General features: G+C 54.6%; 1 protein-coding gene across 5 annotated transcripts in view; it reads left to right on the top strand.

The window, feature by feature from the left end:
• PLCZ1 (phospholipase C zeta 1) overlaps positions 1–16,311 on the top strand; it is a 58,643-nt gene that overhangs the window by 37,107 nt on the left and 5,225 nt on the right. For 3 of the 5 annotated variants that reach the window (XM_077267266.1, XM_077267267.1, XM_077267268.1), the window contains exons 9-11: positions 4,187–4,303; positions 4,350–4,543; positions 9,086–9,218. In XM_077267266.1, coding sequence (XP_077123381.1) covers positions 4,187–4,303; positions 4,350–4,543; positions 9,086–9,218 — 444 coding nt within the window. The remainder of the gene's footprint in view (positions 1–4,186; positions 4,304–4,349; positions 4,544–9,085; positions 9,219–16,311) is intronic. The other 2 variants (XM_077267269.1, XM_077267270.1) reach the window with 1 other exon arrangement.

A 16,311-nucleotide genomic window follows, 5' to 3' on the forward strand; every position in this document is an offset into this window, starting at 1 on the left:
CTATTACTAATACTGTCTACCAGTCATAAGGCTCACACACCTTAGGCTATGGATTCTTTAGAACATACAAGGTTCAACTGTTAAAGTTTTATGATTTAATACAAAAAGGTTCCGTGCTTACAGTAAGAGAGAATATAAAATTATGGTAATAAAAAGACATACAGGTATGCAACACAGTATAAAATAAACAGGAGAAAACTTACAGAAATAGCTAACTTGTAGTCTGCTTCTGCTCCCTGAGGGTATGATGAATATAGACTGGATCACATCAGCTTCCCAGGCTGCCCTCACATGTGAACACGATTCTATGTATACAGGCCTAATTTATAGCTTTACTCTGGAGGTCAGATTTCTAGACCAGCCCCTCAGGTTAATATTCTAATTTCTTGTTTTTGATTGGACCATGGCCGCTTCCCCAATGAATATATTATTTTCTCTGAGATTCTTTGTGTAAAGCTTCCCTCAAGATAGATAGTGTCAGGCTGTAATTGACGTCTCTCTTTAAAGAGCTAGGAGGTGTCAAATGTTCCCTTTGTTCTTGGTTCCCAGCACGACCCCCTGGTGAGATCTTAGACAGTAGACTGCCTTCTCAAGAAAATACATATTAACACCTGGGTGAGACCTGCAGCCTTCAGGACAGATGTTACATTATTACTAGTCATACAATAAACCTATACATGGTTCGCTGCACACATATTAATTTATGCATATTTCACCACAAGCATCATCAGTATTACCCTCGGCATTTTCTTAAAAATGATTATCAGGTACATCATTAATCGGTAAAGCATTGTCAGGTAACACATGCAATTTCCCATCGCTATCATCAGCATTCGATCGGGGAGGTGAGTCAGGGACATAATATGCTACCATCCTCCCCAAATCAGTCTCCAATAAAACATCAGTGGGCAAGTTATCAGACAGCCCCATTTCCTTCACCCTGCTCCCGGCACCCCAATCTATATACACCCAGGCCATTGGCAGGGGACAGCTGATGCCCCCAATCCCGGTGACAGTCAGGGTTTTCCCCGGAATTATGTCTTCAGGGGCCACCAGTTCGGGTTGGATGAGGGTCTGTTCAGCCCCGGTGTCCTTGAGACCTTGAGCGACATGGCCCCCCATGGTGACATGCTGCACATTGTCATACAACCGCCCCACCCACCAAAAGAACTGCTGCATTAGGCCCTGTGGCCTTGGCTGTGAGGTTCCTCTGCTTCTCCGGACAGTTGGCACTGATATGACCAGTCCGTTTGAAGAAAAAGCACTGGCGAAGGTCGCTGGTAGGTCTGGTGTTGTTTGCAACGGGGACTGGGCCTCTGGTAAGTTGGCTGGCAGGGGCACTGGCGTTGGATGCAGGCTTACCTCCTCTCCAGCTGGCGGTAACTGGCTTCCGCACTTCCGATTTACGGTTGGCCTCATAGGCATCGGCAATCTGCGCAGCTTTAGTCACGTCTTTGGGTTCTCTGTCCATCACGAACTGTTGCACCACAGCTGGGCAAAGATGGAAGAACTGGTCTTTGATCATCAGGTCCCGCAGCTGTGCAAAGTGTGTCACAAACTGTGTGACAGTCCTTGGGTCCACTGGTCAAAGTGGGTCCTGAGTCCATGCACCACATCGCTATAACTGTCATGTGGGCCACATTGGAGGTTCCTGAACTTTCTACGGTAAACCTCAGGTGTAAGCTGGTACTTGGTTATCAGGGCCTGCTTGATGGCCTCATAATCTTCATCTTGGTCTGTCGGGACATAAGCAAACTTCTCCAGAGCTTTGCCTTTTAGCCCTGGGGTCAGGAATCGGGCCCATTGGTTATCTGGCAGCCAATTCTGTCAGCAGGCTTTCTCAAAGGCCCGCAGGAAAGTGTCCAAGTGCCTGTCCTTTTCCATCACAGGAAAGTGCTCTGGCCGGGGTTTAGGGAACTGCGCTTTGCTGGACTCACTGCTCTGCGTGGTATATTGTACGACTCTGAGTTGGGCCAGCCGCAGTTCATGTTCCCTCCGAGCTTGGGCCTCTCGCTGGGCTCTCTCCGCGTCTCGCTTTTCCGCTTTCTCATGGTATTGCTGGATCAGCTGCAGATGTCCATAACGGTCGTCGGCGGGGCGTTGTTCCAAGGCCACCAGCAGGTGGGGGTCCAATCCATCCTGGTTGCTAGAAGGGCCAGCATTCAGTGGTTGGACCTCTGCTGCAGCACCATTTTCTCTGGTCCTGGCTTCTGCGTCTGCTGGACCCTGAGGCCGGGCTTGGTCTTCTTCAAATCGCATCAGTTCCGTGACCAATTGAGCTTTGGTTTTTCCATGGGGATCCAGGCCGTGGTACGTGCATACTCCAACAAGAGTGTCCTTCTGCTGGGTGTACCAGGCTTCTCCTTTTGCAGCCATCATTGCCAAATAAAAGGATAGAAAGAGAAAGGGAGGGGGTAATGGCAAGTACACACTATAGTCTCAGGACTAGTAAACACTGAGCTTGTTCTCCAAAACTTTTTTGCGCCAAGTCCTCGCAAGAACTGTGCAAGTTTTTAGTGAGAGGAATGATTGCTCAAACCAGATCACTAATGCTCTATTATCCCACCGCTCTGCCACCAATATGTCACTGTTCACGGGGAGGGTACCTGTATCATCCCCGCCACTCACACCAATTTGTCATGAACCGGGGTTGTTTGGTTGTCCCTGGTTCTTTGTTAAGGATTAAGGATTTATTTATATCCCACTTCCCAGTTCCTGTTTGGAACCTGCAGCTCTCTGGCGCCCCCGTTACCCTCAGGTCAGACCTGGTACTGCACCTAAAATAATTGTTCACCAGAAAGGTGCCTTACTTTGTACTGGCTAATGGGCACACTGCAGCAAGGACGATATAACTACTCCCACTCAGACGGGAACAATAATTATCAATGCTGTCTGTCGCTACCCAGCCTCCCAAACGCACAGGACAAATCCGCTGCCACCAGCTCCGATTTATTAATTATTAACAGGTCCGGAGCCAACCCAGATTTGTAACGTAATTCACCTCAGAGGACGTGACAGTACATTATAGAGCAAAGAGAGGCAAAGCTAGTAATCTTATATATTTTACTCCAAAAAATGTTGGCAGTGTTCACAGAAGTATAAAAAGATATTATAAAGAAGGCAAGTATCGTATGTACAGTACGATTACAAATAAAATGGGATTAAAGTTGAAGAGAACACACATTTCGTTATGTCATTTCATCTCATGGCTGCCCGTGTGCTGTGGGGGATGGGCGAGCATATATCCAAATCCATCACTCCTGTCTAGCAGCTAGACCCCGGAAAAAAGACAATGGAAGACTGCTGCTTCACTCACTTATTTCCCAGCCTAAAACCAAGGCACTCCCCCTGTGGTGACCTCTCTCAGGGCTGAATCCTCCCCTTTCTTAGAGCTGTGACAAACCATTTTTTATACATAGCTCGCTGTATGAACCTCGAATATGAACGACATAATGATCAGCAAGTGCACCACACCGGGGGGAATCTTTTAAGAGTAAACACGGCGTAGTTACATAACCTGCTTACAGAGAAACCCACTCCTTGCACTCATTGGGTTTAGCTCTTAGCGATTTCAGTGAGTTATAGATCTCTCAATGGACATCCGGAATATATAATCCTTATATCTCTAGCCTAGATCGGTGCCAATATACCTAGCTTTACTAGAACAAAGAATGCCATGCTTGCTGTACCAGTTTCAGCCAGTATCAGATGGGAGGGGGGAATGAGGAGTTTTACACAGAGTCTGGTTTTCGCAGCGCCAAGCCATAAACATTCCTGAGGGAAGGGGAAATGAAGGGTTTAGGATTACACACAGGCACAGGAAACTGCAGCTGAGAGCGCTGTATGTGTAATTGAAGTAATCAGAACCTTTGTCCTATTTCCTGACAGTCAGGGATGATGACTGAGGTGTCAAGTGTGACTAGCGGTCGGAGTGATAATTTGTGGTCAGCGTACATGGTGATGATTTGGGGTCGGGCGTGATGATTTGAGGTCAGGGGACATCGCTAGGGGTTGGTGGTTATGATTTGGGGTCGGGGGACATCGCTGGTGTCAGGGGTGATGAGCTTGGTTCGGGGGACATCGCTGGGGTCGGGGGATGATTTGGGTTCAGGAGACATCTTGGGGTGTCAGGTCACTGGATCCCATCGAAGGTGACAATAACCGTACGTCTCCTCTTCACCAACAGCCCCGGAGTTCGTCCATCACACCTGCAGGTTCCTCACCCGGATTTACCCTAAAGGATCCCGGACCGGTTCCTCCAACTTCTGCCCCTCGGAATTCTGGAACGTGGGCTGTCAGATGGGTGGGTACAACCCTCTCTGCACTGATACATTGTGTCGCCCTCCCAGCATTGTTATCCTGTGCTCTCCTCCGCATCTCCGCAGTCGCGCTGAATTTCCAGACTCCGGGGATTGCCATGGATCTGCAGGACGGGAAGTTCCTGGATAACGGAGGCTGCGGATACGTCCTGAAGCCAGAATATCTGCTGAGTGAGGAGAGCGCCCCCCAATGCAGCACACGGCCACTGATCTTCACTATTAAGGTATCACCGAGTTCCCCTCCACCGCAGCACACGGCCCCTGCTCTACCCCATTAAGGTATCACCGAGTCCCCCTCCACTGCACCACACGTCCCCTGCTCTACACCATTAAGGTATCACTGAGTCCCCCTCCACCGGAGCACACAGCCTCTTCTCTACCCCAATTAGGTATCACCGAGTCCCCCTCCACCGCAGCACACGTCCCCTGCTCTACACCATTAAGGTATCACTGAGTCCCCCTCCACCGCAGCACACGGCCCCTGCTCTACCCCATTAAGGTATCACCGAGTCCCCCTCCACTGCACCACACGTCCCCTGCTCTACACCATTAAGGTATCACTGAGTCCCCCTCCACCGGAGCACACAGCCTCTTCTCTACCCCAATTAGGTATCACCGAGTCCCCCTCCACCGCAGCACACGTCCCCTGCTCTACACCATTAAGGTATCACTGAGTCCCCCTCCACCGCAGCACACGTCCCCTGCTCTACCCCATTAAGGTATCACCGAGTCCCCCTCCACCGGAGCTCACGGCCCCTGCTCTACACCATTAAGGTATCACCGAGTCCTCCTCCACCGCAGCACACGTCCCCTGCTCTACACCATTAAGGTATCACCGAGTCCCCCTCCACCGCAGCACACGTCCCCTGCTCTACACCATTAAGGTATCACCAAGTCCCCCTCCACCGCAGCACACGTCCCCTGCTCTACACCATTAAGGTATCACCGAGTCCCCCACCACCGCAGCACACGGCCTCTGCTCTACACCATTAAGGTGTCACCGAGTCCCCCTCCACCGCAGCACACGGCCTCTGCTCTACCCCATTAAGGTATCACCAAGTCCTCCTCCACCGCAGCACACTGCCTCTTCTCTACACCATTAAGGTATCACCGAGTCCCCCTCCACCGCAGCACACTGCCTCTGCTCAACACCATTAAGGTATCACCGAGTCCCCCTCCACCGCAGCACACGGCCTCTGCTCTACCCCATTAAGGTGTCACCGAGTCCCCCTCCACCGCAGCACACGGCCTCTGCTCTACCCCATTAAGGTATCACCAAGTCCTCCTCCACCGCAGCACACTGCCTCTTCTCTACACCATTAAGGTATCACCGAGTCCCCCTCCACCGCAGCACACGGCCTCTGCTCTACACCATTAAGGTATCACCAAGTCCCCCTCCACCGCAGCACACTGCTTCTGCTCTACACCATTAAGGTATCACCAAGTCCTCCTCCACCGCAGCACACTGCTTCTGCTCTACACCATTAAGGTATCACCGAGTCCCCCTCCACCGCAGCACACGGCCTCTGCTCTACCCCATTAAGGTATCACCAAGTCCTCCTCCACCGCAGCACACGTCCCCTGCTTTACACCATTAAGGTATCACCGAGTCCCCCTCCACCGCAGCACACGGCCCCTGCTCTACACCATTAAGGTATCACCGAGTCCCCCTCCACCGCAGCACACTGCCTCTGCTCTACACCATTAAGGTATCACTGAGTCCCCCTCCACCGCAGCACACGGCCTCTGCTCTACCCCATTAAGGTATCACCGAGTCCCCCTCCACCGCAGCACACTGCCTCTGCTCTACCCCATTAAGGTATCACCGAGTCCCCTTCCACCGCAGCACACTGCCTCTGCTCTACCCCATTAAGGTATCACCGAGTCCCCCTCCACCGCAGCACACTGCCTCTGCTCTACCCCATTAAGGTATCACCGAGTCCCCCTCCACCGCAGCACACTGCTTCTGCTCTACACCATTAAGGTATCACCGAGTCCCCCTCCACCACAGCACACGGCCTCTTCTCTACACCATTAAGGTATCACCGAGTCCCCCTCCACCGGAGCACACTGCTTCTGCTCTACACCGTTAAGGTATCACCGAGTCCCCCTCCACCGGAGCACACTGCTTCTGCTCTACACCATTAAGGTATCACCGAGTCCCCCTCCACCGCAGCACACTGCCTCTGCTCTACCCCATTAAGGTATCACCGAGTCCCCCTCCACCGCAGCACACGGCCTCTTCTCTACACCATTAAGGTATCACCGAGTCCCCCTCCACCGCAGCACACGGCCTCTTCTCTACACCATTAAGGTATCACCGAGTCCCCCTCCACCGCAGCACACGGCCTCTTCTCTACACCATTAAGGTATCACCGAGTCCCCCACCACCGCAGCACACGTCCCCTGCTCTACACCATTAAGGTATCACAGAGTCCCCCTCCACCGCAGCACACTGCTTCTGCTCTACACCATTAAGGTATCACCGAGTCCCCTTCCACCGCAGCACACGGCCTCTGCTCTACACCATTAAGGTATCACCGAGTCCCCCACCACCGCAGCACACGTCCCCTGCTCTACACCATTAAGGTATCACAGAGTCCCCCTCCACCGGAGCACACGTCCCCTGCTCTACACCATTAAGGTATCACCGAGTCCCCCTCCACCGCAGCACACGGCCTCTTCTCTACACCATTAAGGTATCACCGAGTCCCCCTCCACCGCAGCACACTGCCTCTGCTCAACACCATTAAGGTATCACCGAGTCCCCCACCACCGCAGCACACGTCCCCTGCTCTACACCATTAAGGTATCACAGAGTCCCCCTCCACCGCAGCACACTGCTTCTGCTCTACACCATTAAGGTATCACCGAGTCCCCTTCCACCGCAGCACACGTCCCCTGCTCTACACCATTAAGGTATCACAGAGTCCCCCTCCACCGGAGCACACGTCCCCTGCTCTACACCATTAAGGTATCACCGAGTCCCCCTCCACCGCAGCACACTACCTCTGCTCTACACCATTAAGGTATCACCGAGTCCCCCTCCACCGCAGCACACGGCCTCTTCTCTACACCATTAAGGTATCACCGAGTCCCCCACCACCGCAGCACACGTCCCCTGCTCTACACCATTAAGGTATCACCGAGTCCCCCTCCACCGCAGCACACTGCCTCTGCTCTACCCCATTAAGGTATCACCGAGTCCCCTTCCACCGCAGCACACGGCCTCTGCTCTACACCATTAAGGTATCACCGAGTCCCCCTCCACCGCAGCACACTGCTTCTGCTCTACACCATTAAGGTATCACCGAGTCCCCCTCCACCGGAGCTCACGGCCCCTGCTCTACACCATTAAGGTATCACCGAGTCCCCCTCCACCGCAGCACACGTCCCCTGCTCTACACCATTAAGGTATCACAGAGTCCCCCTCCACCGCAGCACACTGCTTCTGCTTTACACCATTAAGGTATCACCGAGTCCCCCTCCACTGCACCACACGTCCCCTGCTCTACACCATTAAGGTATCACTGAGTCCCCCTCCACCGCAGCACACGGCCTCTGCTCTACACCATTAAGGTATCACCGAGTCCCCCACCACCGCAGCACACGTCCCCTGCTCTACACCATTAAGGTATCACAGAGTCCCCCTCCACCGGAGCACACGTCCTCTGCTCTACACCATTAAGGTATCACCGAGTCCCCCACCACCGCAGCACACGGCCTCTTCTCTACACCATTAAGGTATCATAGAGTCCCCCTCCACCGCAGCACACGGCCTCTGCTCTACACCATTAAGGTATCACCGAGTCCCCCACCACCGCAGCACACGTCCCCTGCTCTACACCATTAAGGTATCACAGAGTCCCCCTCCACCGGAGCACACGTCCCCTGCTCTACACCATTAAGGTATCACCGAGTCCCCCACCACCGCAGCACACTGCCTCTGCTCTACACCATTAAGGTATCACTGAGTCCCCCTCCACCGCAGCACACTGCCTCTGCTCTACACCATTAAGGTATCACTGAGTCCCCCACCACCGCAGCACACGTCCCCTGCTCTACACCATTAAGGTATCACAGAGTCCCCCTCCACCGGAGCACACGTCCTCTGCTCTACACCATTAAGGTATCACAGAGTCCCCCACCACCGCAGCACACGGCCTCTTCTCTACACCATTAAGGTATCATAGAGTCCCCTTCCACCGCAGCACACTGCCTCTGCTCTACACCATTAAGGTATCACCGAGTCCCCCACCACCGCAGCACACGTCCCCTGCTCTACACCATTAAGGTATCACAGAGTCCCCCTCCACCGGAGCACACGTCCCCTGCTCTACACCATTAAGGTATCACTGAGTCCCCCTCCACCTGTACACCGCAGAGTATGAGGGGTTGAGGCTGCAGCCCTCAGAAACAATGTTGGTACCGTGCTGTAATAACTCTTTACTGCTGCCTTTCGCTCCTCTGTGGCCCCTCGCTCCTCTGTGGCCCCTCGCTCCTCTGGCCCCTCATTCCTCTTTTGCCCCTCGCTCCTCTGCGGCCCCTCGCTGCTTTGGAGCCCCTTAATAATAATCTATAGCTCCTCGCTCCTATGTGGTCCATTGCCCCTCTGGGGCCCATTGCTTTTGTGTAGCCCCTCGCTCCTTTGCGGCCCCTCGCTCCTCTGTGGCCCCTCACTCCTCTGTGGCCCCTCGCTCCCCTGGAGCCTCTTGATCCTCTGTGGCCCCTTGCTCCTTAGCACCCCTGCTCTCCGTGTTTTCCAGGTGATCAGCGGCTTCTTCCTGCCACATGGAAGCCTGTCCAAGACCAACACCACCAGCCTGACGGTGATGGCGGAGATCTATGGCGGGGCGGACGACGGGCGGCAGAAGAAGACGACGGCAGTGAAGAACAACTGTAAGTGATGGCTACAGTGGCCGAATGCACACAATGGTACAGCTGCTGGAGAACCCCACAATGGCCACAGTGTACCGCCAACCCGAGCCCACAGTGTACCGCCAACCCGAGCCCACAGCGTACCGCCAACCCGAGCCCACATTGTACCACCAACCCGAGCCCACAGCGTACCGCCAACCCGAGCCCACAGTGTACCGCCAACCCGAGCCCACAGCGTACCGCCAACCCGAGCCCACAGTGTACCGCCAACCCGAGCCCACAGCGTACCGCCAACCCGAGCCCACATTGTACCACCAACCCGAGCCCACAGCGTACCGCCAACCCGAGCCCACATTGTACCACCAACCCGAGCCCACAGTGTACCGCCAACCCGAGCCCACAGTGTACCGCCAACCCGAGCCCACAGCGTACCGCCAACCCGAGCCCACATTGTACCACCAACCCGAGCCCACAGTGTACCGCCAACCCGAGCCCACAGTGTACCGCCAACCCGAGCCCACAGTGTACCGCCAACCCGAGCCCACAGGTGCCGCCAGCCCGAGCCCACAGCGTACCGCCAACCCGAGCCCACATTGTACCGCCAACCCGAGCCCACAGCGTACCGCCAACCCGAGCCCACAGCGTACCGCCAACCCGAGCCCACATTGTACCACCAACCAGAGCCCACAGTGTGCCGCCATCTTGAACGTACAGTGTGCCGCCAGCCTGAGCCCACAGTGTACCGCCAACCCGAGCCCACAGCGTACCGCCAACCAGAGCCCACAGTGTACCGCCAACCCGAGCCCACAGTGTCCACTGGTAGCACTGGTAATGTCGCCCTCTGCTGGTGTCCGCTGGTAGCACTGGTAATGTCGCCCTCTACTGGTGTCCGCTGGTAGCACTGGTAATGTCGCCCTCTGCTGGTGTCTGCTGGTAGCACTGGTAATGTCGCCCTCTACTGGTGTCCGCTGGTAGCACTGGTAATGTCGCCCTCTGCTGGTGTCTGCTGGTAACACTGGTAATGTCGCCCTCTGCTGGTGTCTGCTGGTAACACTGGTAATGTCGCCCTCTGCTGGTGTCCGCTGGTAGCACTGGTAATGTCGCCCTCTGCTGGTGTCTGCTGGTAACACTGGTAATGTCGCCCTCTGCTGGTGTCCGCTGGTAGCACTGGTAATGTCGCCCTCTGCTGGTGTCTGCTGGTAACACTGGTAATGTCGCCCTCTGCTGGTGTCCGCTGGTAACACTGGTAATGTCGCCCTCTGCTGGTGTCTGCTGGTAACACTGGTAATGTCTCCCTCTGCTGGTGTCTGCTGGTAACACTGGTAATGTCGCCCTCTGCTGGTGTCCGCTGGTAACACTGGTAATGTCGCCCTCTGCTGGTGTCCGCTGGTAACACTGGTAATGTCGCCCTCTGCTGGTGTCCGCTGGTAACACTGGTAATGTCGCCCTCTGCTGGTGTCTGCTGGTAACACTGGTAATGTCGCCCTCTGCTGGTGTCCGCTGGTAGCACTGGTAATGTCGCCCTCTGCTGGTGTCCGCTGTAGCACTGGTAATGTCGCCCTCTGCTGGTGTCTGCTGGTAACACTAGTAATGTCGCCCTCTGCTGGTGTCCGCTGGTAACACTGGTAATGTCTCCCTCTGCTGGTGTCCGCTGGTAGCACTGGTAATGTCGCCCTCTGCTGGTGTCTGCTGGTAACACTGGTAATGTCGCCCTCTGCTGGTGTCTGCTGGTAACACTGGTAATGTCTCCCTCTGCTGGTGTCCGCTGGTAGCACTGGTAATGTCGCCCTCTGCTGGTGTCTGCTGGTAACACTGGTAATGTCGCCCTCTGCTGGTGTCCGCTGGTAACACTGGTAATGTCGCCCTCTACTGGTGTCCGCTGGTAGCACTGGTAATGTCGCCCTCTGCTGGTGTCTGCTGGTAACACTGGTAATGTCGCCCTCTGCTGGTGTCTGCTGGTAACACTGGTAATGTCGCCCTCTGCTGGTGTCTGCTGGTAACACTGGTAATGTCGCCCTCTGCTGGTGTCCGCTGGTAGCACTGGTAATGTCGCCCTCTGCTGGTGTCCGCTGTAGCACTGGTAATGTCGCCCTCTGCTGGTGTCTGCTGGTAACACTAGTAATGTCGCCCTCTGCTGGTGTCCGCTGGTAACACTGGTAATGTCGCCCTCTGCTGGTGTCCGCTGGTAGCACTGGTAATGTCGCCCTCTGCTGGTGTCCGCTGGTAGCACTGGTAATGTCGCCCTCTGCTGGTGTCCGCTGGTAACACTGGTAATGTCGCCCTCTGCTGGTGTCCGCTGGTAGCACTGGTAATGTCGCCCTCTGCTGGTGTCCGCTGGTAGCACTGGTAATGTCGCCCTCTGCTGGTGTCCGCTGGTAGCACTGGTAATGTCGCCCTCTGCTGGTGTCCGCTGGTAGCACTGGTAATGTCGCCCTCTGCTGGTGTCCGCTGGTAGCACTGGTAATGTCGCCCTCTGCTGGTGTCTGCTGGTAACACTAGTAATGTCGCCCTCTGCTGGTGTCCGCTGGTAACACTGGTAATGTCTCCCTCTGCTGGTGTCCGCTGGTAGCACTGGTAATGTCGCCCTCTGCTGGTGTCCGCTGTAGCACTGGTAATGTCGCCCTCTGCTGGTGTCTGCTGGTAACACTGGTAATGTCGCCCTCTGCTGGTGTCTGCTGGTAACACTGGTAATGTCGCCCTCTGCTGGTGTCCGCTGGTAGCACTGGTAATGTCGCCCTCTGCTGGTGTCTGCTGGTAACACTGGTAATGTCGCCCTCTGCTGGTGTCTGCTGGTAACACTGGTAATGTCGCCCTCTGCTGGTGTCCGCTGGTAACACTGGTAATGTCGCCCTCTGCTGGTGTCCGCTGGTAGCACTGGTAATGTCGCCCTCTGCTGGTGTCCGCTGGTAGCACTGGTAATGTCGCCCTCTGCTGGTGTCCGCTGGTAGCACTGGTAATGTCGCCCTCTGCTGGTGTCCGCTGGTAGCACTGGTAATGTCGCCCTCTGCTGGTGTCCGCTGTAGCACTGGTAATGTCGCCCTCTGCTGGTGTCTGCTGGTAACACTAGTAATGTCGCCCTCTGCTGGTGTCCGCTGGTAACACTGGTAATGTCTCCCTCTGCTGGTGTCCGCTGGTAACACTGGTAATGTCACCCTCTGCTGGTGTCCGCTGGTAGCACTGGTAATGTCGCCCTCTGCTGGTGTCTGCTGGTAACACTGGTAATGTCGCCCTCTGCTGGTGTCTGCTGGTAACACTGGTAATGTCTCCCTCTGCTGGTGTCCGCTGGTAGCACTGGTAATGTCGCCCTCTACTGGTGTCCGCTGGTAGCACTGGTAATGTCGCCCTCTGCTGGTGTCTGCTGGTAACACTGGTAATGTCGCCCTCTGCTGGTGTCTGCTGGTAACACTGGTAATGTCGCCCTCTGCTGGTGTCTGCTGGTAACACTGGTAATGTCGCCCTCTGCTGGTGTCCGCTGGTAGCACTGGTAATGTCGCCCTCTGCTGGTGTCCGCTGTAGCACTGGTAATGCCGCCCTCTGCTGGTGTCTGCTGGTAACACTGGTAATGTCGCCCTCTGCTGGTGTCTGCTGGTAACACTGGTAATGTCGCCCTCTGCTGGTGTCCGCTGGTAGCACTGGTAATGTCGCCCTCTGCTGGTGTCCGCTGGTAGCACTGGTAATGTCGCCCTCTGCTGGTGTCCGCTGGTAACACTGGTAATGTCGCCCTCTGCTGGTGTCCGCTGGTAACACTGGTAATGTCTCCCTCTGCTGGTGTCCGCTGGTAGCACTGGTAATGTCGCCCTCTGCTGGTGTCTGCTGGTAACACTGGTAATGTCGCCCTCTGCTGGTGTCTGCTGGTAACACTGGTAATGTCGCCCTCTGCTGGTGTCTGCTGGTAACACTGGTAATGTCGCCCTCTGCTGGTGTCCGCTGGTAACACTGGTAATGTCTCCCTCTGCTGGTGTCCGCTGGTAGCACTGGTAATGTCGCCCTCTGCTGGTGTCCGCTGGTAACACTGGTAATGTCGCCCTCTGCTGGTGTCCGCTGGTAGCACTGGTAACGTCGCCCTCTGCTGGTGTCCGCTGGTAACACTGGTAACGTCTCCCTCTGCTGGTGTCCGCTGGTAGCACTGGTAATGTCGCCCTCTGCTGGTGTCCGCTGGTAACACTGGTAATGTCGCCCTCTGCTGGTGTCCGCTGGTAACACTGGTAATGTCGCCCTCTGCTGGTGTCCGCTGGTAACACTGGTAATGTCGCCCTCTGCTGGTGTCCGCTGGTAACACTGGTAATGTCGCCCTCTGCCTGTGTCTGCTGGTAGCACTGGTAATGTCGCCCTCTGCTGGTGTCTGCTGGTAACACTGGTAATGTCGCCCTCTGCTGGTGTCTGCTGGTAGCACTGGTAATGTCGCCCTCTGCTGGTGTCCTCTGGTAGCACTGGTAATGTCGCCCTCTGCTGGTGTCTGCTGGTAACACTGGTAATGTCGCCCTCTGCTGGTGTCTGCTGGTAACACTGGTAATGTCGCCCTCTGCTGGTGTCCGCTGGTAACACTGGTAATGTCGCCCTCTGCTGGTGTCTGCTGGTAACACTGGTAATGTCGCCCTCTGCTGGTAACACTGGTAATGTCTCCCTCTGCTGGTGTCCGCTGGTAACACTGGTAATGTCGCCCTCTGCCTGTGTCTGCTGGTAGCACTGGTAATGTCGCCCTCTGCTGGTGTCTGCTGGTAACACTGGTAATGTCGCCCTCTGCTGGTGTCTGCTGGTAGCACTGGTAATGTCGCCCTCTGCTGGTGTCCTCTGGTAGCACTGGTAATGTCGCCCTCTGCTGGTGTCCTCTGGTAGCACTGGTAATGTCGCCCTCTGCTGGTGTCTGCTGGTAGCACTGGTAATGTCGCCCTCTGCTGGTGTCCGCTGGTAGCACTTTTAATATCACTTATAGTCCAAAAAAAGAAAAAAAAAGGGTGGCACTCACCATCTGGTAAAACATTCCTTTATTTAGTCCATAACATGGGTACAGCGGGGGAGGAGCGGATCCCTTCTGTGGACGACGGCCGTTTCGCGCTAGCTGCGCTTCAATGTGTCCTGTGCTAGCAGGAAATTACAGGGCCCCTGATATAGAGAATCACAGGTGATTGCAACCAAATAGTCCTGGAACATGAAGTCACTCCTCCCAGCAGAACAGAAGAAACACAGAAAATGCCCACAAAACCTGTAAAACCATATGTGCAAATAAATAAAAACAACCCCTGTGTAATATACTATAACAGCCTTACTACGGATCATTCTGAAACCTAACGCCTTTACATTTTGAGGCCGGTTTCACACGTCCGTATTTTGTGGTACCGGAGATATGTGTCTGTGTGTGTACTACGTGTGCCGCATCAGTATCATACAGACAGCCGCCGGGGAAGAAGTGCTGCAGTAAGCACTGTTCCCCGGCTGTCATCATTCTCCCCTGCTCTGCTGGCGATCAGAGGAGAATGATGAGCTTTATATTAAAGTCCGAACAACAGCAGGTGGGGGCTTTTGGGACTGTTATCCCCATCATCCGACACCTGCTGCCGCTAATAACCGTGATAGTAGGCGCGGATGATCGGGGTATTATTCCACAGCCGCTGGCTGCAATCGTTCGGAAATAAATTAATGAAAAACCTCACGTGGGTGCCCCCTTATTTTATTAACCAACCAGACAAAACTCACAGCTGGGGGCTGCAACCCTCACTGTCAGCTTCTACAAGGCTGGTTATCAAGAATAGAGGGGTCCCCACGCTGTTTTTTTTAAATGATTTAAATTATACAAAAAAGGCATGAGGCCCCCCATTTTTGACAAGGAGTTTTGCTAAAGCTCACAGCTGGGGCTGCTATTCTCAGACTGCTAAGGGGCCATTGATATAGCCCCCCCCCAGTCTAAAACAGCAGCCTGCAGCTGCCCAGAAAAGGCACATCTATTAGATGCGCCTTTTCTGGTGCTTTGTCCGGCTCTTCCCAGTTGCCCTGTAGCGGTGGCAAGTGGGGTAATATTTGTGGGGTTGATGTCACCTTTCAGGTGACATCAAGCCCACGGCTTAGTAATGGAGATGTCTCTATAAGACACCCCCATTACTAATCCTATAGTTGTAATGTTAAATAAAGACACGGCCAGAATAAAGCCCTTTATTTTCAAAAATTACACAGACTCCTTTTATGTTCTAAATTAAACCATACTGCAACAGCTAATTCCCCGATGCCCTCGATCTCCTGTAATAAAAGTAAAATAGTAAACCCACAGTATACCATACCTGGCCGTCCTTGTGTCCTACGCTGTAATCCAAGCCTGGGGGCTAAATAGTTTTCAACCAGGACGGTGCCAAGAAGCGACTGTCCCGGCTGGAAACCACTGGTGAATGAGCTGCATGGAGCGCAGCATCGTTCACCAGCGGTGACATCATCACCGGCTTTTTCCCACGGTCCAGAGGACACCTCAGTTCAGACCGGCCGTGATGTGTTGTGTTTCCTGGCCGCAGTGGCAGGGGATAGGCAGGCCTTGGTCGTTCAGTGGGCAGGGGTCAGACTATGTCTTTTCCGGGCACGCATATATCTCCAGGTCATCCTCCGGGCACAAACTGACGGCCACAGCGAAATACCCCCGAGGTCCATCCTATTTATTAAAAGAGACCCAGTCTCCTTCCCTCAGGGGTCACTCAAACTTTACGGAACTGGCATTAACATATTTTGTCATCTGTGCCCACCTGGCGGATGAAGCCATACCCATGCGATGGGTTAGTATGTACGAGTAGGCCACGGGTATGCCATCCAGCCATTGCGTCCTCTCCTGGTCAGAGCAGTTCCACCCAGGTCTCCTCCTGCTGTTTCTTTCGCTCGATTACCCCTGCGATCCATGCGGCCTGCCCGGGGATGGGAAGGGACCCTCCGCTCCTGGATGATAAAGGGATGGACCGAGGGATTGGGTGCCACTGAACACGGACCGACACTCCAGAGCTTGGAACTGGGTTTCACTCACCATCATCTGCCCGTCGTCCTGCTCCTGCCGCTCCAGCATCCAGGCCATGATGATTCCACGACCATCCGATTCCTCCTCCACAGCTGCTGTGCCCTCTGGCTCCTCCGGGGCAGGTTCTGT

Source organism: Ranitomeya variabilis, chromosome 5, assembly GCF_051348905.1.
Source record: "Ranitomeya variabilis isolate aRanVar5 chromosome 5, aRanVar5.hap1, whole genome shotgun sequence".
NCBI classification, from domain to species: Eukaryota; Metazoa; Chordata; class Amphibia; order Anura; family Dendrobatidae; genus Ranitomeya; species Ranitomeya variabilis.